The 23902-nt window shown below is 47.5% G+C and overlaps 1 protein-coding gene across 2 annotated transcripts in view; it reads left to right on the forward strand.

Moving 5' to 3' along the window:
* The window catches only part of EXOC6B (exocyst complex component 6B), a 395920-nt gene that overhangs the window by 225890 nt on the left and 146128 nt on the right, over window positions 1–23902 (forward strand). The window contains exons 14-19 of one of the 2 annotated variants that reach the window (XM_063925254.1): window positions 1045–1150; window positions 1609–1718; window positions 3947–4058; window positions 8781–8915; window positions 9464–9643; window positions 12561–12590. In XM_063925254.1, coding sequence (XP_063781324.1) covers window positions 1045–1150; window positions 1609–1718; window positions 3947–4058; window positions 8781–8915; window positions 9464–9643; window positions 12561–12590 — 673 coding nt within the window. The remainder of the gene's footprint in view (window positions 1–1044; window positions 1151–1608; window positions 1719–3946; window positions 4059–8780; window positions 8916–9463; window positions 9644–12560; window positions 12591–23902) is intronic. The other variant, XM_063925260.1, reaches the window with a different exon arrangement.

The following is a 23902-nucleotide window of genomic DNA, read 5'->3' on the forward strand; positions in this document are numbered from 1 at the left end:
GAAGCCAACCACGGGTATCGGGATTGAAAAATGGTCAATCCCGAGATTCCCGGGATTGGCTGTTAACTCTGTGGCCACCCCCTCACCCCACCCCGCCCCGCCCCGCACACGTTACTAACCGTATACCGAGGGCGGGTGGGGATCTCTTCCTGCACTCCCTCAGTGCACGGCTGACGGCGCAGCGTGACCTCACGCTGCACCAGGGGAGCCGGAAGGAGGAAGTCGAGTAGTGTCTGAGTGTCCGGTGGACGCTCAACTCTGATCCCTCAATACCCGGGATTGGACCCCGGTCGTTTTTGGCCCTAGATCCCGCCGATCCCGGGATTGGCCACCATAGTCTGTGCCTTAAGGATCTACGTGGATCATACCAGTGCCATCAGAAAGACAGACACTATCTTCGTTCTCTACGGTTTTCACAAGAGAGGATGGCCTGCTGACAAGCAGACACTGGCAAGATGGCTTCAGGTGACAATTTCAGAAGCATATTCTCAAGCTGATCTCCCTGTTCCGGCTAATGTCTCTGCTCACTCTACTCGTAAGGTAGGTCCGTCATGGGCAGCACAACATGGTGCTTCAGCAGAACAGATTTGTAAGGCAGCCACATGGTCTTCCGTTAACACATTCATTAGACATGCCTTTGATACTTTGCCTCTCTGGACAGGAGAATCCTTCACCCGAATTCAGCGTCCTAACAACTGATTTTGAAAAACAACTGATTTGCCTGAGGCGGGGATATATGGACCGCCCCGTTGCATGCTGGGCGGCCGAAAGATTTGACCGATTGGTGCACCTATCGTGTCATCATATACCCAATGTTATCCTATGGAGAAATAACATTATCAACGGTAAATTTTACCATAACAAATATTTTCAGTATGGTCTGGCGTAGATAGATTTGCAGGAATTAAATGTGTGCTTTAAGAGTGTGGGAGGAAGTTATATTTATTATGTGTGTATTAAGTGTTACGTCATTTATAGAATCTGTTTGCCATGTAAAACATGTTGTTTGGCTTTATTTTTTGTTAAATAACTTTTACTGTGCAGGAATATTCTAGATGCAGACAACTACAGCCCCATCCCAGTGAGTGATGAGACTGCGTACAGGAGGACAGTGAGCCTGTTTCCCTTCCAAGACCCAGACCTGGAGAAGGTAACAGAACAATGCTTTTGGCCTTGTCACTTATCTAGATGGCATATTGGTCGTCTAAGTTAGTGGTGCGCTCGGACACCCTTGTGAGCGATGACAATGCACCTACCTGCACTCTTGGAGCCCCGCCCACTCAGTGTTCTGTAGGTGTGGCATGCAATGCCCACTAACTGCTGACTCCATCTGTAATATGTGTTTATTTTCTTATTGTACATCTGTAACATACATATTAAAAGAGAACTGTATAAAATACAGTTGTTATTGCACAGTGTCTGACCTGTAAATTCACCCCTTATCCCTGTGTCCCTTTAAGTGGAGTTTTACTATGAACATGATGACAGAGGCCAGTGCGTTCTGTTCCACGGGCCGGTCACAGAGGCGACTATATGATCTGTTGTGAGCGTGGGTGACATTCCCTGTGTGTGACGTGTACAATTCATACATCGTTTTTACCCTTTCAGCAACCGTTTCCCAAGAAGTTCCCATTTTCTGAATTTGTACCCAAAATCTACTGTCAGATCAAGGAATTCATCTACGCCTGCCTGAAGTTCTCTGAGGATTTACATCTAAGGTGAGAGATCCTGTCTCTTGGCGTTAGCAGACCAGTGTTTTGTCACGTGATATGTGGCTTTACAAGGGGGCTCTACTCATGCTTTGTATACCCTCTTTATATATGCACTATAGTGGTTCCTAGTTTTCCAGAGGCAGTAAGAGTTCATGTCATAGGGCAGACTTACTGTCCTGAAGAGCTTACAACCTGTGCAATAGTTTGGGCATCGGCTTTGCTCAGGAGCAGAATAATTGCTTTCTGACTATCTCTGCATAAGATGAATAGGACATTACTTTCCTACAGTATATCGTATATCAAGAAGTTCCATGGTACATTCGGATAGCCCCCGAAAACTGGTGATTTGGGGGATATGCTGTAAATATTCAATGGTAAATAGGCCCCTAAATGTAATAAAGAAAATTCAGCCTAGCACGTTCAGTGTCATCGGGACGGTCTCTGGACGTCCCTTGTTGGGACTCTGCTAGCCCCCTTGTCTTCCTGATACGTAAGTGTGTACAGATGAGAGGAGGGGGGCTTTCTCCTGCTTCCTCCCTCATGTCCGGGCCTGTAATCTGCAGCATTTGTCAGGTGGAGGTGGATAAGAAGTGAAAAGGTCACTTGACCCCGGGCGCTCTCTGTGATATTGATGCTTTTGAACCCTCTCTGGTGTAAGCAGCCTTCCCATCTTTCGGCCAGCCCCGGGAGATAACACCACTTGTCCTTTCCGACCTTCTATACGGCTGATGACAGATCAAAGAAGCTTGCGTTTCCCAGGCATTGAATTCCATGCCGCCAGGTTCAGTGATATTACCCTTAGCTCCTCGTGTCAGGAATCTTGCACGAATTCCTGGCCTAATTACAGCCCAAGCAGCGTATCTCGCTCTATGTATGCCCCGAATCAGACATCTCCATCCCTAGGGAAGAGCACTGTGCATTATCACTGCTCCATCTGCCCCCCTGCTCTTAGGGGTCTGGCCTTCAGCCCATGGGTTTAAACTGAGCTGCTGTAATCTGTTGCTGTAATTGGCAGTTACCGTTTCACAACTGTTCTGATGCATTCACTGGTACGCTTGCCGGGTCCCTTCCCACCAGTAGGCTGTTTGTGTGAGATATATAAAGGAGTCATGGGGGAGACTTAGCAAATCTTGGAGGAGGTAGAGTGGATAGGTAAAGTACCAGCCAATCAGCGCTTAACTGCCATGTTACAGGCTGTGCTTAAAAGGAGCTGATTGGTTGTTACTTTATCTCTTTCCACTTTCTCTCTCTCTCTCCCAAGTTTTGATGAATCTCCCCCTGTATCTCAAGAGTACTAACACATTGTGCCGCTGTAAGTTTTAGTAAGCCAGAAAGTGAGTTGTTGAATAAATAATTAGGTAGTCTGGCGTAACAGCTTGATAACCGTCATGGAGCAGTTACAAGATACAGATACAATAGACATACAGAACATTAACAGTAAGAAAGGTGTAGGCTGGGGTGTAGTCATTCCTAGTATTGGTGATATGGTTGGAGTATTAGATGGCCTGAATTAGTTATAGCGTGTCCTTGCTCTCCCATGTGTTGGCACATTTAGTCCCAGACTCCCGTGCAGCACTGCAGCAGGTGCCGGGTGCTTGATATGGTTCCGAGGGCTGCCTGTAAGGGAGTGTGCGCTTCCGTGGTGCCACAATGTTACAGATGCGGTGTCCGGTGGTGAGATTATGCCATGCGAGAGTCCTACATGCTTATACAGCTGTCCTGGTGTCTCCTAGCTGTCTGTGGGGTTTGCCGCATGTCCACATTTGCAAGCATGTGGCTGTGAACGGTACTAAGCTGTTATGTATCATCGGCCCTACAGCTCTGAGTTTATAGCAGTGATGGGGACAGAGCCACTCATCTATTCAGGCGGAAGGTTCTCTGACATATGCTCCAAATTATTAAGGGCGGATGTAAAGGATAAGGATATTCAATATAAAATGGGTTTTACGCTGTCGCTAGCCTTGCTACTTACGTAGTGTTTCTTTAGTGCCCCTACAGGCTCCCATCTTTAAAGCCCCCGGAAATCCCTCTCTGTTGCTCTCCTCTACGCCCGAAACCTGCTTCACCGAACACTTAATGTGGCGTCCTGTAGAATAACTGCTTACTGATGTTTCAATCATTGTTTCCATTTGTCTATACCAATTAGACTGGTTTCCCGCTGATAAACATGTTTGCATGATATATTCCTAGAGGTGACTGCAGAAATAGAATCCTCTCTGCTCTCTATGTTTCAGCTCCACAGAAGTAGATGATATGATCAGGAAATCCACCAACTTACTGCTGACCCGCACCCTAAGCAGCTGCCTGCAGACCATCATCAAGAGGAAGAACGTGGGGCTGACGGAGGTGAGAGGAGTGGGCGGGGCCACCACAGTACCCTGTTCGTACACAATGTAACGTAATTAAGTGTCACACTTGCAACAGTGTCTTGAGAGTTTTATTAATAAATACAAATAATGCATAGTCATTCTAAAACTTGATGAAGTGTATAGTCTCTTGACCGTGGGCCTAATTCAGACCTGATCGTAGCCGTGCAAAATTTTGCACGGCTACGATCAGCCACCCTGACATGTGGGGGGACGCCCAGCACGGGGCTAGTCCGCCCCGCATGTCTGGCCCTCCCCCTGCCGCACCGGTACAAAAGTATCGCACAGCGGCGATGCTTTTGTACCTGAAGAGTAGCTCCTTACCAGCGCAGCCCCTTCGCGTTGGCAGGGAGCTCTACCCGTCGCTCTCCGGGTCGCAGCAGCTGCGTGTGACATCACGCAGCCGCCGCGGCCTCTCTCCAACCCCCCCCCCCCCCCCCCCCGCACGACCGCATCACTGGCATGTGCCGGCGCACTGCGGCGCCGCTGCAGTTCAGACCCGATCGCCCGCTGTGCGAAACTTCACAGCAGGGATCAGGTCTCAATTAGGCCTGGTGTTATTTATGTGAATGTTGCATATTCCATATAAAATGTAGTGACATACAAACACCCCCCCATCTGTCCTTAGTTCTTCATAAATCCAGCGGGAAACTCCTTTCCTGCAGCCAAATGGAAATTACAACCTGAATAGACGTCCGCATCTTTATACAACAGGACGTAGCAGTGCCCACAAAACAGGTACACTTGCGTGAAGCCCATGACTCATTAGGTCACATCTCACTTACGCTCTCCCATCTCTCTAGTCGAACAGTCATACTGAATTATAAATGGTGCAAACCTTTTGGGTGGTGCGTGTCCAATGTGCAGAGCTCTGTCCTAACGCCATAAAAATGGGTTTTCTTATGTCTTTGATTCTGTAGTCTGTAAATGGCGCATGGACTGGTGACCTCTCATCAGCTTACACCCATGAAGCAGGTAATAAAACCGCTCATGCGGATAGGCCAGTCAGTGGAAGCCACCAAGCGAGCCTCAAGCTGCAGCGACGCTGGTAAATGTGAGCGGTAGCGTGTGAGGCCCATGTACCTGGAAGCTTTGTGTGTTCTGCAGCCAGACGGCCACCTAGAGATCTTGCTCAGGTGTCCGGAAAGGCGCGTTGCATGAACGCTCGGGAGCTCACCTGGAATCCGCTCTGCACACAGTCCCCGGCTGTGTGTTCTCTGTGGCAGACAATTAGCGGAGCTGGTAATGCACCTCTTAACATGAACGACTGCAGGAACAATATCTGTGTAATTACCCGTGAAGTAGTGATGGGTGTGACTGGCTGCCCAGGTGCCGTGCTGCAGCTATGTCATCTTCATGCTCATTGGCTTTGTAGAGCTCTTCAGTCTGTCTTATCATAGTGGTAATTATAGTCCTCTATCAGACCCGTACCTCTCCTTGCTTCTCGTCTTGTGCACCATAAATATTGTCTGGTGCATATGTATGCCCATTAGCGGGCCCTGTGTCTGGCTGCCGGCCTTCCTTGCTTGTCTAGCATTCGTTGTATGCAAATAGAGAGTAATGGTAAATATATTGGTACCTTCTATGCACACCCAGTACAAGTTGTCCTAGACCTGACACTACTTCTTTTAATTTTCAAATATATATATATATATATATATATATGTTTTTGGGTTTTTTATATACAGCAAATCTAGCAAAAGGATACTTTATCTGTAATGATGATACATTCTGTGTAAGTCTCTTATATAGCATCGGAACGGTGCACCGTTCATGAATGGAATCAATGGATACGTATCACCCTGACACATGTACGTTCTCTGATCACTACCCAGAGTCAGCTTGTTGATATGCCTGGCCACAGATTGTACTTTCCTATGCCTATATACCTGTATCTGTGAGTGACACTGTCACAGAGCAGGAGGTGTCCGCACCTTCTGGGCTCACAGAGGCACTCTGGTTGGTTGGGTGAGTGGGTGGCTGGACGCTGTCTGACACGCTGTTCATGAGACGAGGAAACGTTTTGGCTGCTGTCCGAGCATGTCTGGGGTTTCTTTGTGATTTTTGTCTGTGTTTGTTGTTAGTATGTGCATTCCTGGCTTAGCCCACCAGGTAATGGGACAGGACATGTGTAACAGGCTCACCCACCTCCTCACACTGAATTCCTGCACTCCTCCTCAGTGCCGGCCGGTCATGTGTCTGTCATGTCTGGTGTTTACAGTGCTGGCTCTGCACCTTTACCCACTGTGCCTCCTGCTGATAAATGCAGGGATTACTGAAACGTCTCATGTCTGGTGTATACATAGCTGGTCATTCCCTGCACCTTTACCCACTGTGCCTCCTGCTGCTAAATGTGGTGATTATTGAAACGTCTCATGTCTGGTGTATACAGAGCTGGCCATTCCCTGCCCCTTTACCCACTGTGCCTCCTGCTACTGAATTAAGTAATCATCTGCCCAGCCTCCTGAATAACCTCACCTCCCTCAGTTTAGCTTACTATTGACAGTAGCACCATCTCTAGCCCCCAGGTGCAAGATCTTGCAGTTATCCTTGACTCCTCCCTCTCCTTCAAGCCTTACATTCAGTACCTCTCGCAGTTCTGCAGTTTCCATCTCAGAAATATCTCCAGGATCCGTCCCTTTCTCACCCTGGATGCTACTAAAACCCTCATCCACTCACTGGTCATCTACAAATTAGACTACATTAATCTCCTCCTATCGGACCTCCCTGAATCCCGCCTCTCTAAACTCCCATCCGTCCTCAATGCTGCTCGGCTCATCGTCTTCTCCAAACGTACTACGTCTGCCTCCCCACTCATACAGTACATGCCCTACACTTCAGAACCCAATTCAAACTTCTCACACTCTCTTACAAAACCCTCTCCAATTTACATATCTGACCTTCTCTCCCTTCACATTCCAAACCACCCTGTTTATTCCACAAATGTATGCCACCTCTCCTACCTGCTGACTACTTCCTCCCTCTCCTGCCTTCAAGATTTTGCCTGTACTGCTCCCTACCTCAGGAACTCTCTACCTATCAGACTCTCCACTTCTACAAAACTTCAAAAAGGTTCTCCAGAGCCACTTCTTTTTCAAAGCCTTCCATCCTAACCCACCACTCCATGCTCACTGTCTCCCCACCCTCTGTGTCACCCCAGTTGATCTGCCCCCTAGACCCCACCCCCACCCCCATAGACTGTAAGCTCTCACGAGCAGGGCCCTCTTTCTGTATGTGCTTCTCCTTCCTTCGCATATACCATCATCTACTCCCCACTGCACACAGCTGCACCTAAGCCTTGGGTTCTGCCGCCATTCTTGGTTACTATAACTGCTGATGCAACGTTGTACATTAATAAACCTTGTCCCTGTCCTGCAGTGTTCTTTACTGGAAGTCGCTTTTCTCTTGTTTTGTTCATTCTGTTTCTGTACTTTGTGAAGCGCTGCGGAACCCTTGTGGCACCGTATAAATAATGGTTAATAATAGAAGTAATATATGGAGCTGGCCAGGATTACTGAAACGTGTTTCTGAGCGTTGTAATCTAATATTATACGTAGATGTCCTTTTATTTCAGTATAATATTAAATGGTATCTCTGAGTTTATTCTGGAAAGCTGACTGTGCTGTACTTCAGTGGGCCCTGTACATTGTCAGATTGGCTTATAGATTGGCCTGGCTCCTTCTTTATGGTCAGACAGGACCCCACATTTCTCATGGCCAGTATGTGCGGTCATCTGTCTCTCCCACCACAACGCTCACCTCTACTGAGTTTTGCTGGACATGAAGATAAAGCACTTCTAGTACGTTGCGTAATCAGGTGTGCCTTAGATGCGTTCAGTGACATGGCCTTCGGCAGTCTTCCGCTTGCAGGAATGCAACCCCTGTGCAGGTTGCAAGTCATGTCTATATTTTTGACGCCTCTATAGTGGCCACCTTTGGTGCATTTCATGTTGACACTCCCTTACTGTTCTCCGGCCATCTCTACACGCCATCGCGAGAAGCCATGCATGTATAATAACAAAAAATGTGTGCGTTCGGGGGCAAATAATCCAATTTCTTATCACTCAGCATCTACAGCATCAGAGATCAGGGTTCTACAATGTATGCACGGATGTGGATCATAGGGTCGACAGCCTTTAGGTTGACCAATATCGGTCGACAGTGACTAGGTCGACACCTGAAAGAGGTCGACACGGTCATTAGGTAGACGTGAAAAAGGTCGACATGGAAAAGGGTTGTCATGAGTTTATAATATTTTTTTGGTGTCGTTTTCTTCGTAAGGTGACTGAGAACCCCAATTAGTGCACAGTGTCCCCTTGCAAGGTGCCTCGCTGTGCTCAGCACAGGTTACTAATCCCAATCGTAGTCCACGTGGATCGTAAAGTATGACAGTTCAAAAAATAGAAAAAAAAAATGAGAAACTCATGACGACATGCTGACCAAATGCGTGTTGACTAATAGTGGTCAACCTAATGTGTCGACCTAAAGACCGGATACCTGTATGCACACACAAAATATATCTTAAGATACATATTGGCCAACCTAATAAAATAACCCAACGACTCATCATCCCAACTCCCCTGGAGGGGTAACAAGTACAAGTTGGAGGCACCTGACAGCTTTCCACTTTCCCACCATTGCACGAGGCTCCCATAGTTGTAGAGAAATATGTGTTCAAGACTGATAAGTCTTTCTCTCTGCAGCTTGTCCAGATAATCATCAACACCAGCCACCTTGAGATCTCCTGCAAGTTCCTGGAAGAATTCATCACCAATATCACCAACGTGCTTCCCGACACCGTTCACACTACCAAGTTATACGGCCTGACCACATTCAAGGTGAGTGTCACGGTGCGGCTAGTGCCCGACTGGGCCAGATCCTCCTGCAGATGTTGAGGAGAGGACCAAAGTGTAGCCAAACTTTCTGAAAGTCTTGATGAAACACCAAGAGAAAAATAACCCTTCCAAACACTAAAGATAACATTGCAAGCCTACAGACTGGTTTACTTGCCGAACCAGTCAAGACATTTGGAAGTGACTTATTAGGGGAGTCTGTAAAAGCAAATCTAAAGTCTTCTGGATATTTCCCCCCCCACCTCCTAGGTCAGTCAGTGTTTTCCAGATGTATGCTTATATTTATACATAATGAACTATTTGTTAATATCACTTCCGCATTTTAATTTGTGCTAATCTCTTAAAATGACCACACATGGGCAATTCCTGTGCCTTGGCTAGTGATTGCAGCAGTGGACATCTCCAAGCCCTTGGTGATTGACCGATGCCTTTCTCTGATCTTGAGCTCATTATGCCAGTATTGGGATGTTTGAGCAGCGTTGAGGGCACTGTTACTCCTTTGTCACCAACCCACCAGCTGTCTCTTTCTGCAGGACGCCCGACAGGCAGCAGAAGAGGAAATCTACACCAATCTAAACCAAAAAATTGACCAGTTCTTGCAGCTGGCAGACTACGACTGGGTGGCTTCAGAGTCCAGTGATTGTGCGAGCGACTACCTGGTGGACCTGGTTGCATTCCTAAACAGCACTTTTGCCGTATTCACCCACCTGCCTGTAAGTAACTCTGCTTTGTACTGTACAAACATTACCGTCCTCTCACCAGATGTTTTTCATGGGCAGGTTGGTCATTTGAGATCAGGTTGGCCTGGTATTGCGGTATGCGTGCACCCAAAGCTTAACAGTACTAAAATATGTTTATTGCCACACCTGTGGAAGCTGAAGCTGCCCGCCATACCAGCTTGGGTGGTTGTGGCCTTTGCGAAATACAGCTGCTATGTTCTAAAGGAGGGGTATTCAGCTGCTATGGAACTAGACATCCCAGCATGCCTGCCATAATTTTGCTATTAGGGCATGCTAAACCTGTGGCAGTGCATCTTGGAATTTGTAGTTCCACAGCAGCTGGACGGCCCACATGTTACCCATTTTCATAGAAAGACATCCCTCTGTGGATGGATTATATTGTATGGGATATGCGTCAGGTTATGTAGATGCTGTTTTGTGCATTGCTGGAGTTAAGCCCTGAAATGGATTTATCTAACCACAAACCTACACCGCCATTTCCCCTGGCACACTGGAGCGGGATACGGTTGTTAGGTCGACAGTCATTAGGTCGACCACTAAAGGTCGACGTGCACTAGGTCAAAAGGTCGACATGAGTTTTTCACATTTTTATTTCTTACATTTTTGACTTTTCCATACTTTACGATCCACGTGGACTGCAATTGGTATCGGTAACCTGTGCCGAGCGCAGCGAGGCACCTTGTCTGAAGCATGGCGGCACCTTGTCTGAAGCATGGCGGCACCTTGTCTGAAGCATGGCGAGTGAAGCGAGCCATGCGAGGGTACGTGGTGCACTAACTGGGATTCCCCGTCACTTTATGAAGCAAACAACACCAAAAAAGTCCAAAAACTCATGTTGATCTTTTCACCTGTCGACCTAGTACCATACTTGCCTACCTGACCCTCTCCATGAGGGAGAAAATGCTCTGTTCCTGGACTTTCCTGGTAATGTATGATTGCCATCACCTGTGGTGAGCTAGTTAATTGATAAGAAGGGTGTGTCACCACAGGTAATGGCAATCATACATTACCAGGAAAGTCCAGGAACAGAGCATGTTCTCCCTCATGAAGAGGGTCATGTAGGCAAGTATGCCTAGTACACGTCGACCTAATGCCCATGTGGACCTTCAGTGGTCGACCTAAGTTGTGTCGACCCAACGACCCATACCCTCTGGAGCAAACTCTCTCTGTCTACTAATGTCTTATAGCATATGTGGAGTTATCAGTGGCTGCACCTGTTCTCCATCCTATATTCGTCTAAGGAGGGGATTCCGAGGGCCAGACCGTCTGAATGAGGGGGAGAGCTGTCATATTCTATTCATTATTACAGTGATAAGAACCCCTAATTCTCCTCTTCTGTGACTCTGACGTGTTCTGTGATTTATATGATGATTGGTTTCCTCTACGTAGCGAAACATTGTGTTCTGTAGTTATGTTCCAATATTTACGCCTATTCTGCACTTTTACAGCCGATAACTGTGTATCCAGTTCAGCTAGAGGAATGTGTTTCTTATTTATATGGAAGCTGGATCCCCTGCTGTAAATGATTGCTATGTAATAACACCATGGCACGGCCTGAGGTATTCAGGCCATGTACGCACCGCTGTTGCACGTAGCAAATATCCGTTGTATTACCAGCGTGCTCACCGTGGCTACCACAGTGTGGTTATGTGGCACATGAATAGAATAAGATGCACGTCTAGTAAAGGCTGGTATAACACCGGCAGAAAGAGAATGCGTTCTAGTGTCATCAACGCCAGCGGGCAAGAGGACAGCGTATGGAAGTCCAAGGTGGTAATGTTTCCTATTGGCAATGAATGTAATATTGGGGATGCATTTTCCAGGTATTGCTACATTTTTCCTAATGAACAGATTATGGGCCAAATTCAATCAGTGGTGTTTTCGTGGGTATGTGAGATTCGCCTATTTAATTGCGAAATCGCAAAAATTCATGCCAACAGTGAAAAGTGTAGGGGAAAGTGGGGAAATCTGCCTGTACCCCATAAAAACCTAAACTAGCGTAGGATGAAAGTATGGAAGTTTGTTAGTGGTCATAGTAAAAGTATTTGGGGTACTTAAATTGGGTTAAATGACTGTTATGTGCATTTAAAAAAAAATAAAAATGAAAAAAATTATAGAATGCAATGTTCTTTCAGCAAAATAAGTGCTAAAATGAAATTTGTGGTACATAAAACTGGGTATAAGTATATAATTGGGTCATTTTAGGTGTCTAAAGATAAAGTGGAAACAGACCGATTACTCCCACCTGCAAGTTTAAAGACACCTGTCCCCCTCTTAAAGAAGCCTAATATACCTGTCCTATACCATATACCCCAGTTTTTCACTTTTTCACTCCAAGAATGACATCATTATTGGCCACTTAAAAACTTCTAAGTGCCTAATTAGTCATTCAGGGTGGTGTCCCAGGGGTTCTGATCCAAATCCTGACATTTTTAACATAAAATAGGGATTTTCCCCAAGTTTATCGCCCGCTCAGAGGTGATGAATTGAAATTTGCGAAAAAATTACAGCTAATCTGTTTTCACGGACAATTGAATAGGCACTTTTTGCGATTCGCAGTAAATTTGTGTTTTTTAATTTTGCGGCTAATTGTATTTGGCCCAATGTCAGCTGACACAGATTATCTGTATGCAGATATTATATCCAGGAGTTTTTATGTAAATTAGCATCGTACGTCTATAAGTGCGTAATAACCATACAGGCCTCATATGGCCAATGCTTAGTGCTGTATCATACAGACCTAAACTATGTGTTTCTGGTAGTTTACTTTAAACTGTGTATAAAGTGTTTCCCAGTATGTGCGCGTTCTATGGGCGAATGATATCAACTACGCTGGCCCCTAGGACATGTCTTATACTGTAAGTCACTGAGTCCTGCATTCTCGTCGTAGGCCGCAGCTGACACGCACTCCAGAATGCCGGTGAGTAGCGGGAGTGCTGCTTGCCATGTGTACACTACCAGGCGGCCCAGGGGAAGGGCTAGTAGCCTTGCATGAGATGTGCCACGTAACAGAAACCTGTGTTGTGCATGGAGTGTCTGCCCTCCTTAATCCTGAACATCCAGTCCTGTACTGGCCAGCTGAAACCTGCAAGTGTAACCCTATTGCAGCCATTTTGTGGGCAGGTCCAGTGTAATGGAAATACAGCCAGTGATGATAGGCCTCATTCTCATTGAGGTAGTGGCTCAGCCAACAAAATGGCTGCCTGGATATTTTACAGAGAACCTCAGCAATGGCATTGGTTTCTACATCCACATCGGGCAGTGTATGAGCCAACATTTCCCCCCGTGACCATATACTGTGAGGTGTGTCTGTTTATGGCCACAATGTCTGCTGTTTTCAGCTTGTCAGGTAAAATGTCTGTCCGTCTGAGAGGCATTTTATATGTCGGCATTACCCCATCTGCAGCCCCCTCAGTAGCGGCTTCACGACTGAGGGCGTCTGACACAATAACGGATAGACTTGATCCTCTCAGTTACTTTCATGACTCCTATAAACCCCATTGATCGGGATTAGGGGGGGGGGGGGGGCTATTATATGTTTAGTTTGACTTGCTGAAAGAGCCTGGAAATTGCCATATAGATTCACCGCGCATAATGGTTCCTGGCCATCATAGCGACCCCTGTGCGGTAGTTAATGTCCTATTTTCTTCATAGGGCCTGTATGTAGCCGCCAATTAAAGCCTAAAGCCTATGTATGGCTAGCCGACGGCATACACTGTTATAAAGGATTTCCGCAGACCAGTAATCACAGCAGTACATCGGCTTCGCAGGCATCAGCGGGAGAGCAGCCAATCATGTCCTCGCTCTGACCTAGTCCCAGCATGCATTGTATGGTCACCATAACGCATAGTGTGTGGTGTGTAGCTGTCTATCCTGTAACATAACACACGTGTGTGCAGATGATAACCTGACATTGTGCATATAACCTCCTCGCTGTGTGTGCAGCGGACAGAAGGAGGCGTCAGTTTAATTGCTAAATGTGAATGTCGTTTCAAGAAGAGGAAGGGGCTCAGTAGTGTAATAAATTGGCCCTAAGGAAAGTGGAGGGGGCGGTAATTTAGTGCTTCTCCTTGTAGGTCATCAGCAGACCAGGAGTAATGAGCTCCTATTCAGTAATGGTTCCATGGAGAGCTCTCACAGGGTATAGAGTCATACAGGAAGCAGTCATTAGAAGATAAATCTCTATTTACACTGGTTACTTTCAGCTAGTCTGCATCACTGGGATACTGTAGTCTCTCTGCCAAGTCACGGCCACTTCCCATTACCTCATGTTGTGGTACTACAGCACCCAGCATTGCCCGCCGGCCTTCGCAAGAACCACAAGTTGCCTCCGTCTCACACTGAGCCTCCGATGTGGACTTTCTCCTTGTGATGGGCTCGTAACAAAAAGATGCAACCTTCACCTCTGTATATAGCAGGGCTAGGCAACCTGTCTCACTCCCAATGTAAATCTACATATCCCACCATGCCCTAGTTGTGGCAGGGAATGCTGGTATGTGTAGTTCCACAGCAGGTGGAGTACCCCAGGTTGCCTGTCCATGGTATTTAGGATGAGGCAAGGCTGCACTGTGGTCAGTAATGCAATATGTTTCCGTACGTCCAGGTAGTATATCTGAGCAGGTATTCCCTGCAGGAGGCACTGACTACCCTACCACCAACTGGCCAATCCGCAGCAGGTATCTGTCTGATTGTCACCTGAGCATCTCTCATTGGCTGGTTATGCTGCTCGTTCTGTTCTAGGTGCATACTTGAAACATTGGATAGCTTTTGATGTCAGATAAGCCAACAGGGGTATAAGAAATTACCCTTGAAAAATAGATTTGCCCTTGCTATGTACTGTATATTGTATTTCACACGTGTGTCCCTTCAGGCGCTGTGCGCATCAGATGTGTGTAAGTACATTTACAGCCATTTAGTTCCAGTCATCTGGCTGCTGTAACTTCTCTGTATGCTGCTCGCAGTAACACATTAGGGAGCAGTTATCCTGTGATGCAGCAGCAGTGTATACAGATTCTGACTGCACCGCACACAGATATACAAGTGTCGCTTCTGATCATTCAGCGCAGTCTCGTGAAGCACTTTTGTGGCATTGCAGAACAGACACTACTGGCAGGTCAGTATAGGTATACTACGTATGTGCCGGCAGGCCAGATTCCATTCCTATATGGTTATACAGAAAATCGGACTGTCTGTGAAGATGAATTCTCTCTGGAAAGATGCCTAAACTTGTTTTTGTCCTGTAATGGACCCGCCGTGCTCCTTTTTATAGGATTGTTTGTAGCGTGCCGTTGGCGTTTGCTGGGTTTGTTTTGATATTAGTAACATGTCCGCAGGAAAAGGACACTTGTAGGCAGTGGTTAGCTTTAAGCCCCTCGTTGAGTAATTATCCTTTGAAAGGATTTAATGTTAATCATGCAGGATCTAGAGGATGGAAAATTGGGGTCATTAATGAGCTGTATGAGCGCGTGCTTCCTGGATTGCTCATTATAGGAATGCTCCGATGATTAGTTTACACTCCTGCGATGCTCTCAGTCAACACGTTTCCACCCAATCTGTTTAATAGTCTATAGGCATTGCTTGTGTAACAGATTTATGATATTTCTCCTCATGTTTGTACATAGACAAAGAACTGCAGATACTGTATCTGTGTATGTGTTCTGTCTCATGGGCCCTACACACTGCGCAATGCTCCGCCAAGCTGCCCGACGGCGGATACGGAGGGAGTGAAGTTTCTTGACTCCACCCGGGTCCATAGCAGTGCAGGCAAATATGGACGAGATCGTCCATATTGGCCTGCATGCCCAAGCGACGGGGCACCAGCGATAAACGAGCGCGGGGCCGCACATCATTCATCGCTGGTGCCTCCACACTGAAAGATATGAATGGTATTTCGTTCATTAATGAACGAGATCGTTCATATCTTTCAGTATTTTCGCCCAGTGTGTAGGGCCTATGGTCTTGTCTCTTTCACTGTGATATAATGCATTATTTCTGTCACTCTATCACTTTCCCTTTGTCCTGGTCTGTCTCTTTTCCCATGTCCCTGTAAGTACAGTATCTCCTTATACCTGTCTCTCTCTGTCCTTGCCGTGGTTTGTCTGTCTCTCTCCTTCTCCTGGTCTGTTTGTCTGTGTCTCTCCCCTTGTCCTAGTCTGTCTCTCTCCTTCTCCTGGTCTGTTTGTCTGTGTCTCTCCCCTTGTCCTAGTCTGTCTCTCTCCTTCTCCTGGTCTGTTTGTCCGTCTCTCTACCCTTGTCCTGGTCTGTCTGTTTGTCCCAATCGGTCTCTCTTTCCCCTTGTCCGTTTGTCTGCCTCCGCCCCCCTCTCTTCCTTGGACCAGTCTGCACCTCTCCTTGTCTCTTTCTCTCTTCCTTGTCCAGGTCTGCCTCTCTCTCTTCCCTTGTTCCTGTATGTATCTCTTTATTCCTGTCTCTCTCGCTACTCTTGTCCTGGTCTGTCTCTCGCTCATCTTGTCCTGGTCTGTCTCTCGCTCCTCTTGTCCTGGTCGGTCTCTCTCTACCCTTGTCCCGATCGATCTCTCTCTACCCTTGTCCCGGTCGTTCTCTCTCTACCCTTGTCCCGGTCGGTCTCTCTCTACCGTTGTCCCGGACTGTCTACCCCCCTCTCCCTTGTCCCGGTCTGCACCCCCCTTCTCTCTCTTTCCCCTTGTCCCGGTCTGCACCCCCCTTCTCTCTCTTTCCCCTTGTCCCGGTCGGTCTCTCTCTACCCTTGTTCCGGGTCGGTCTCTCTCTACCCTTGTTCCGGGTCGGTCTCTCTCTACCCTTGTTCCGGTTCGGTCTCTCTCTACCCTTGTTCCGGTTCGGTCTCTCTCTACCCTTGTTCCGGTTCGGTCTCTCTCTACCCTTGTTCCGGTTCGGTCTCTCTCTACCCTTGTTCCGGTTTGGTCTCTCTCTACCCTTGTTCCGGTTCGGTCTCTCTCTACCCTTGTTCCGGTTCGGTCTCTCTCTACCCTTGTTCCGGTTCGGTCTCTCTCTACCCTTGTTCCGGTTCGGTCTCTCTCTACCCTTGTTCCGGTTCGGTCTCTCTCTACCCTTGTTCCGGTTCGGTCTCTCTCTACCCTTGTTCCGGTTCGGTCTCTCTCTACCCTTGTCCCGGTCGGTCTCTCTCTACCCTTGTCCCGGTTCGGTCTCTCTCTACCCTTGTCCCGGTTCGGTCTCTCTCTACCCTTGTCCCGGTTCGGTCTCTCTCTACCCTTGTCCCGGTTCGGTCTCTCTCTACCCTTGTCCCGGTTCGGTCTCTCTCTACCCTTGTCCCGGTTCGGTCTCTCTCTACCCTTGTCCCGGTTCGGTCTCTCTCTACCCTTGTCCCGGTTCGGTCTCTCTCTACCCTTGTCCCGGTTCGGTCTCTCTCTACCCTTGTCCCGGTCGGTCTCTCTCTACACTTGTCCCGGTCGGTCTCTCTCTACCCTTGTCCCGGTCGGTCTCTCTCTACCCTTGTCCCAGTCGGTCTCTCTCTACCCTTGTCCCGGTCGGTCTCTCTCTGTCTCTCCTTTCCTACCAGTTTGGGTAGATTATCTTTGCTGTGTAGAGAGTCTTTGCCGTAGATTTTGGATTGAACATGGTGTAACGTGTGGGTGCTGCATACATGATTACTGATATTGATGTTGGAATGTGAGCAGCACAGTAAGTGGGGATATAGGCCAGTAGTGAGCAGGAGTTAGGGATGTGCATTAAACACCCAGTGCTGATTGTCCTCCTGTGCGCATACTGTTGTGCAGAGGGAGTCCGGCCTGACTCCATGGAATGGGATATCCGTATACGTCCCCCAGTATGTTCCCATCCTTTCCATTCTCTCCAGGTCTGCCTTACAGCGGGCAGATTAATGAGTGTTTATTTTACCTGTCAGGGAGTTAGTGCTTTTTAATGAGTTGTTAGATGGGACAGTCCGTGTGGAGAAAGCTGCTTTTCACATGTCTCATTATCTTTAATTGATGGCACATTTCCTCCTGATCACAGGACACCACCGCTGTAAAGTGGGGCACTTACCTCTGACGGTCCCATCCAGTTTGTCCAGCGCAGGAAACAATGTATAGCTTCGGTCTGTGCTGTGTTCTGACATCCGGTCTAATTCATATTCGGGAATAAAGTCAAAATAAAAAAGCTAGTAATACCCCTTTACCACTGACTGCAAAATCACAGGTATTCTATTGTTCCTATAATGTAACAAAGCAATGAGGAAGGCTAGTCAGATGCTTGGCTGCATTGGGAAAGGAATCAGCAGCAGAAAGAAGTAATAATGCCACTGTATAGGTCATTGGTACGGCCTCATCTGGAATACTGTGTCCTGTTCTGGAGGCCATATCTTCAGAAGGATATTAATTCATTAGGGACTGTACAAAGAAGGGCAACTAAGATGGTGCATGGCCTACATCACAAAACATACCCAGAAAGACTAAGAAATCTCAATATGTATAGTTTGGAGCAGAGAAGGGAAAGGGGGGACATGATAGAAACTTTCACATATATCAGGGTTTTAACAAGTCCAGGAGGGAAACATTCTCCAAATGAAGAGAAGCAATAGGACACGAGAACATGCACTGAGACTGGAGGGGGGGAGGTTCAGGGGAAACTTGAAGTAAAATTACTTCACAGAAAGGGTAGTGGACAAGTGGAATAGCCTCCCATCAGAGGCGTTAAATGCTAAGACAGTAGAGCAATTTAAACCGGTCAATCAGCTTCTCTCTATGGGGCAGATGTATTAAGCCTGGAGAAGTGATACAACAGTGATAAGTGGAAGGTGATAACGCACCAGGCAATCATTACTGATAAGTGGAAGGTGATAACGCACCAGGCAATCATTACAGGTTTGAAAAATGACAGGAGCTGATTGGCTGGGGCGTTATCACCTTCCACTTATCACTGCTTTATCACTTTGGCACTCCAGCTGCTGTTGATGTATACATACCAGCATTCCTGGCTACAGTTTTGCTCCTTGGCTATGCTAAAACGGTTGCAGGGCATGCTGGGATTTGTAGTTAAGCAACAGCTGGAGTGCCATAGGTTCCCATCACTGCTCTAGTACATACACATGCTTTTTGCACCAATATGTGCTAGATTTGCCATTGTGTGATGTTAATGCAATTCCCAGTAACTGTATATAACTGGGAGTACTAGAATTGTATAGATCATCCCCTCGTTACTTACATACAATTATAATGTTATTTGTCTTTTAACGGTAGAATTTGCCTTTAATCTTTGTGCTGGTTACTCATCAGGTAAGGGGTCACGCTGGATGTTGTAGTCACACAGCTGCAGAACGCATCTTCTGGTCCAGGGGAAACGCGCTTCATCTGGCGCAGGCTGAATTAAATGTCACATAACCGAATATTAACTGCTGCTAATAATAAGTGATAGAAGTTACATTGGCTGGAATGTTTTACATTTGTGAAAGGTCAAGTACAACAGAAATTCATCTGGTGATGGGATTAATTAAACACTTGGCGGGTGTCCATGTATTGTCTGTGTGTGTTCTGCTCCCAGAGATATCTGTGCACTACAAGTCACACCAGGTCCCAAGTAACCGGCAGCCGCTGCCAGGAAAACTCCCATTGTATGCTGAATGTATGGAGAGCCACATGTGTCTCAAGTTCCTTGTGATCTGCCACTAATGAGGAAAGAGTAATAACAGCTGCCGTGTTACTAAGGAAGCCCATCGTACAGTGTGTGAACTACCGGGCCTGCTGCCTCAGGGTATGTGCGGAGTACTCACCTATACAATCACTGGAACCCCCCCCCCCCCCCCGTCCCCCTCGATATCGGCTTGTCGCATCCATGAAGCCATTTTGCCGGTTGTGTAAATGTGGACAGTAGCATCTGTTTCAGTATCCTCCACAAATACAGATGTGTCCTCTTACATCTTTGCTCCGTGCGCTACAAGTTGCGTTACACGTAACACGTGAGTGCCGTCTGACTCTGTAGCACCCAGCGTTGTTTGTTGCGGTTTTTTCCCCCACAAAAAAATGCATCTTAAAATGATATGCGGCATGCCTATATTCTATGTGTGACTGTGACTGTATCTGCATACAAAATGCTATGCTACAGTGTTTTCATGGAAATCACTGTAACGTGGCTATTCGGATGCAGGTAGTCGCAATTAAGACGCTTTTTCATGGAAAAAAAGCCAACAAAAGAGGCTTGGCGCTACAGTGTCCCGCCACGGCATGGCGGAACTTCAAGCGCTGTTTAGTTTGACTGCAGCAAGGATGTAAGAGGACACATCTGTATTCTATATCTATTTACATCCCAAGAGAAAGGACCATGGCGAAATGCCTCATATCCAAGTCTCCAGTGCTTGTTCTGCTGTCTGTGTAATGTGCGTATATAGAAGTGTGATTCTGAGTACCCAGTAAAGGGGTAGGTGGGAACAATAAATAAATAGATTTTATTACGTGTTTCCTCTTTCCAACCCTACAGTCCTGTTCTCACTGACACATCACTCATCTCCTGATATACTCTGTGCTGCTGGAGACTCTGCTCCTTCCTCTATATAATTGTCAGTGTCGGGCTGTGGCATGAAGGGCCCACCAGGGAATGCAGTGCTAGGGGCCCATGCTTAAGGGTGTGGCCAGCCACCACAGAGATTTGTCTATTACAGAGTTCATAGTCTTGGCCCGCTGATAACTATATATACTATATATATGCTGCTACTGTATGCATATAAATGTACAACATTCATAACAGCAATGCACTGTAGAAAATACAACATAGGCCTGTGCAGTATAATGTAACATATGTATAATGTATAGAGTGAGTCGGGAACCCGATCCCAAAAGGGGAAGGAGGGGCCGCAGGCAGTGGGGCCCCCCGGGGCTTTCCCTACTGTTACCCTGTGGGCCAGTCCAGCACTGGTCTGTGGCTTCCTGCTGCCTCCGTTCCCCTCCTCACATCATGTCACTGCCGCTGTCGCATCCAGCCCTGTCCTCACTGACGCATCACTTTTCTCCTGATATACTCTGTGCTGCTGTGGGGCCCTGCACCTCCAGCTATATACCTGTGTCTGTGACTTCCTACTGCCTCCATTTCCCTCCTCACATCATGTCACTGCCCCTGTCACATCCAGCCCTGTCCTCACTGACACATCTCATCTCCTGATATACTCTGTGCTGCTGGGGAACTCTGCTCCTGTCTCGCTGGCAGCTGCACAGCAAATGAATTGAATGGAGGATGTCCTGTAGCAGCAGTTTTGCTTGTAGATTTACTGTACATATGGAAATGGGCTGCATGTAGTTGGCCTCACTGCAGGCTGAGCAATGACCAGGGTAAAGACAAGCTGCCTGGAAGGTACTACCTTTCCCTGTGCCCATCTCACTGTGAGGGGCACGTCATTATTAGCTGGTGTGGCTTCTGCTGTGGTCAGTTCAGTCATTTGTGTGGGAAGCCCTTATTAATCACTATATATTAATCTTCATTCTTCTAAATCCGTGTATTGGTTTTGAAGACTGAGATGTCACACATGACTGATCATTTACGAGAGTATGCAATGCGTTCCCTCTATATCTCGCATTAATGACGTGTGTAGCAGGCGGAGCAGCGGAGTTCTGCGTATATTGGGAACGTGTCTGCAGAGTGATGTAAGCAGGACGGCACTTTCTAGTGTCCAATATTTTGGGTTTTATTTCTAAACCTGAGGACAGATAGGTGTATGCCTCTTTCCTGTAAGCCCATAGATACAGCTTTCACACTACACCCCTCGGCTTACCAGTCCACCAGTCCTGATCCTAATACACCTGCTCTACACCACCTGACCTGATCATAATGTAATTCTATTACAGACCTAGAAACTACACCCCCAACATGCCCTGACCACTGCACATGATCATAATATATCTCTTACACCCCACATACAGACATTGGACACTACACCCCAACATAACCTGAACCCTGGCCATGACCATAATACATATATTACACCCTATACAGACATTGGACACTACACCCCCAACATGACCTGGTCCCTGGACATGACCATAATACATCTTTCTCTGACGTCCTAAGTGGATGCTGGGGACTCCGTCAGGACCATGGGGTTTAGCGGCTCCGCAGGAGACAGGGCACAAAAGTAAAAGCTTTAGGATCAGGTGGTGTGCACTGGCTCCTCCCCCTATGACCCTCCTCCAAGCCTCAGTTAGATTTTTGTGCCCGGCCGAGAAGGGTGCAATCTAGGTGGCTCTCCTAAAGAGCTGCTTAGAGTAAAAGTTTTGTTAGGTTTTTTATTTTCAGTGAGTCCTGCTGGCAACAGGCTCACTGCTACGATGGACTTAGGGGAGAGAAGTGAACTCACCTGCGTGCAGGATGGATTGGCTTCTTAGGCTACTGGACACCATTAGCTCCAGAGGGAGTCGGAACACAGGTCTCACCCTGGGGTTCGTCCCGGAGCCGCGCCGCCGACCCCCCTTGCAGATGCCGAAAAGTGAAGGTCCAGAAACGGCGGCAGAAGACTCTTCAGTCTTCATAAGGTAGCGCACAGCAATGCAGCTGTGCGCCATTGTTGTCAGCACACTTCATAGCAGCGGTCACTGAGGGTGCAGGGCGCTGGGGGGGGGCGCCCTGGGCAGCAATGATACTACCTTATTCTGGCTAAAAATACATCACATATAGCCCCTGGGGGCTATATGGATGTATTTAACCCCTGCCAGGTCTCAGAAAAACGGGAGAAGAAGCCCGCCGAAAAGGGGGCGGGGCCTATTCTCCTCAGCACACAGCGCCATTTTCCCTCACAGAAATGCTGGTGGGAAGGCTCCCAGGCTCTCCCCTGCACTGCACTACAGAAACAGGGTTAAAACAGAGAGGGGGGGGCACTTATTTGGCGATATGTATATATATATTAAAATGCTATAAGGGAAAAACACTTATATAAAGGTTGTCCCTGTATAATTATAGCGTTTTTGGTGTGTGCTGGCAAACTCTCCCTCTGTCTCCCCAAAGGGCTAGTGGGGTCCTGTCCTCTATCAGAGCATTCCCTGTGTGTGTGCTGTGTGTCGGTACGTGTGTGTCGACATGTATGAGGACGATGTTGGTGAGGAGGCGGAGCAATTGCCTGAAATGGTGATGTCACTCTCTAGGGAGTCGACACCGGAATGGATGGCTTATTTAAGGAATTACGTGATAATGTCAACACGCTGCAAGGTCGGTTGACGACATGAGACGGCCGGCAAACAAATTAGTACCTGTCCAGGCGTCTCAAACACCGTCAGGGGCTGTAAAACGCTCATTTACCTCAGTCGGTCGACACAGACACGGACACTGACTCCAGTGTCGACGGTGAAGAAACAAACGTATTTTCCTTTAGGGCCACACGTTACATGTTAAGGGCAATGAAGGAGGTGTTACATATTTCTGATACTACAAGTACCACAAGAAGGGTATTATGTGGGGTGTGAAAAAACTACCTGTAGTTTTTCCTGAATCAGATAAATTAAATGAAGTGTGTGATGATGCGTGGGTTTCCCCCGATAGAAAATTATTGGCGGTATACCCTTTCCCGCCAGAAGTTAGGGCGCGTTGGGAAACACCCTTTAGGGTGGATAAGGCGCTCACGCTTATCAAAACAAGTGGCGGTACCGTCTCCAGATAGGGCCGCCCTCAAGGAGCCAGCTGAGAGGCTGGAAAATATCCTAAAAAGGTATATACACACATACTGGTGTTATACTGCGACCAGCGATCGCCTCAGCCTGGATGTGCAGCGCTGGGGTGGCTTGGTCGGATTCCCTGACTGAAAATATTGATACCCTTGACAGGGACAGTATTTTATTGACTATAGAGCATTTAAAGGATGCATTTCTATATATGCGAGATGCACAGAGGGATATTTGCACTCTGGCATCAAGAGTAAGTGCGATGTCCATATCTGCCAGAAGATGTTTATGGACACGACAGTGGTCAGGTGATGCAGATTCCAAACGGCACATGGAAGTATTGCCGTATAAAGGGGAGGAGTTATTTGGGGTCGGTCCATCGGACCTGGTGGCCTCGGCAACAGCTGGAAAATCCACCTTTTTTACCCCAAATCACATCTCAGCAGAAAAAGACACCGTCTTTTCAGCCTCAGTCCTTTCGTCCCCATAAGGGCAAGCGGGCAAAAGGCCAGTCATATCTGCCCAGGGATAGAGGAAAGGGAAGAAGACTGCAGCAGGCAGCCCATTCCCAGGAACAGAAGCCCTCCACAGCTTCTGCCAAGTCCTCAGCATGACGCTGGGGCCGTACAAGCGGACTCAA

This window comes from Pseudophryne corroboree, chromosome 1 (assembly GCF_028390025.1).
Source record: "Pseudophryne corroboree isolate aPseCor3 chromosome 1, aPseCor3.hap2, whole genome shotgun sequence".
Taxonomy (NCBI): domain Eukaryota; kingdom Metazoa; phylum Chordata; class Amphibia; order Anura; family Myobatrachidae; genus Pseudophryne; species Pseudophryne corroboree.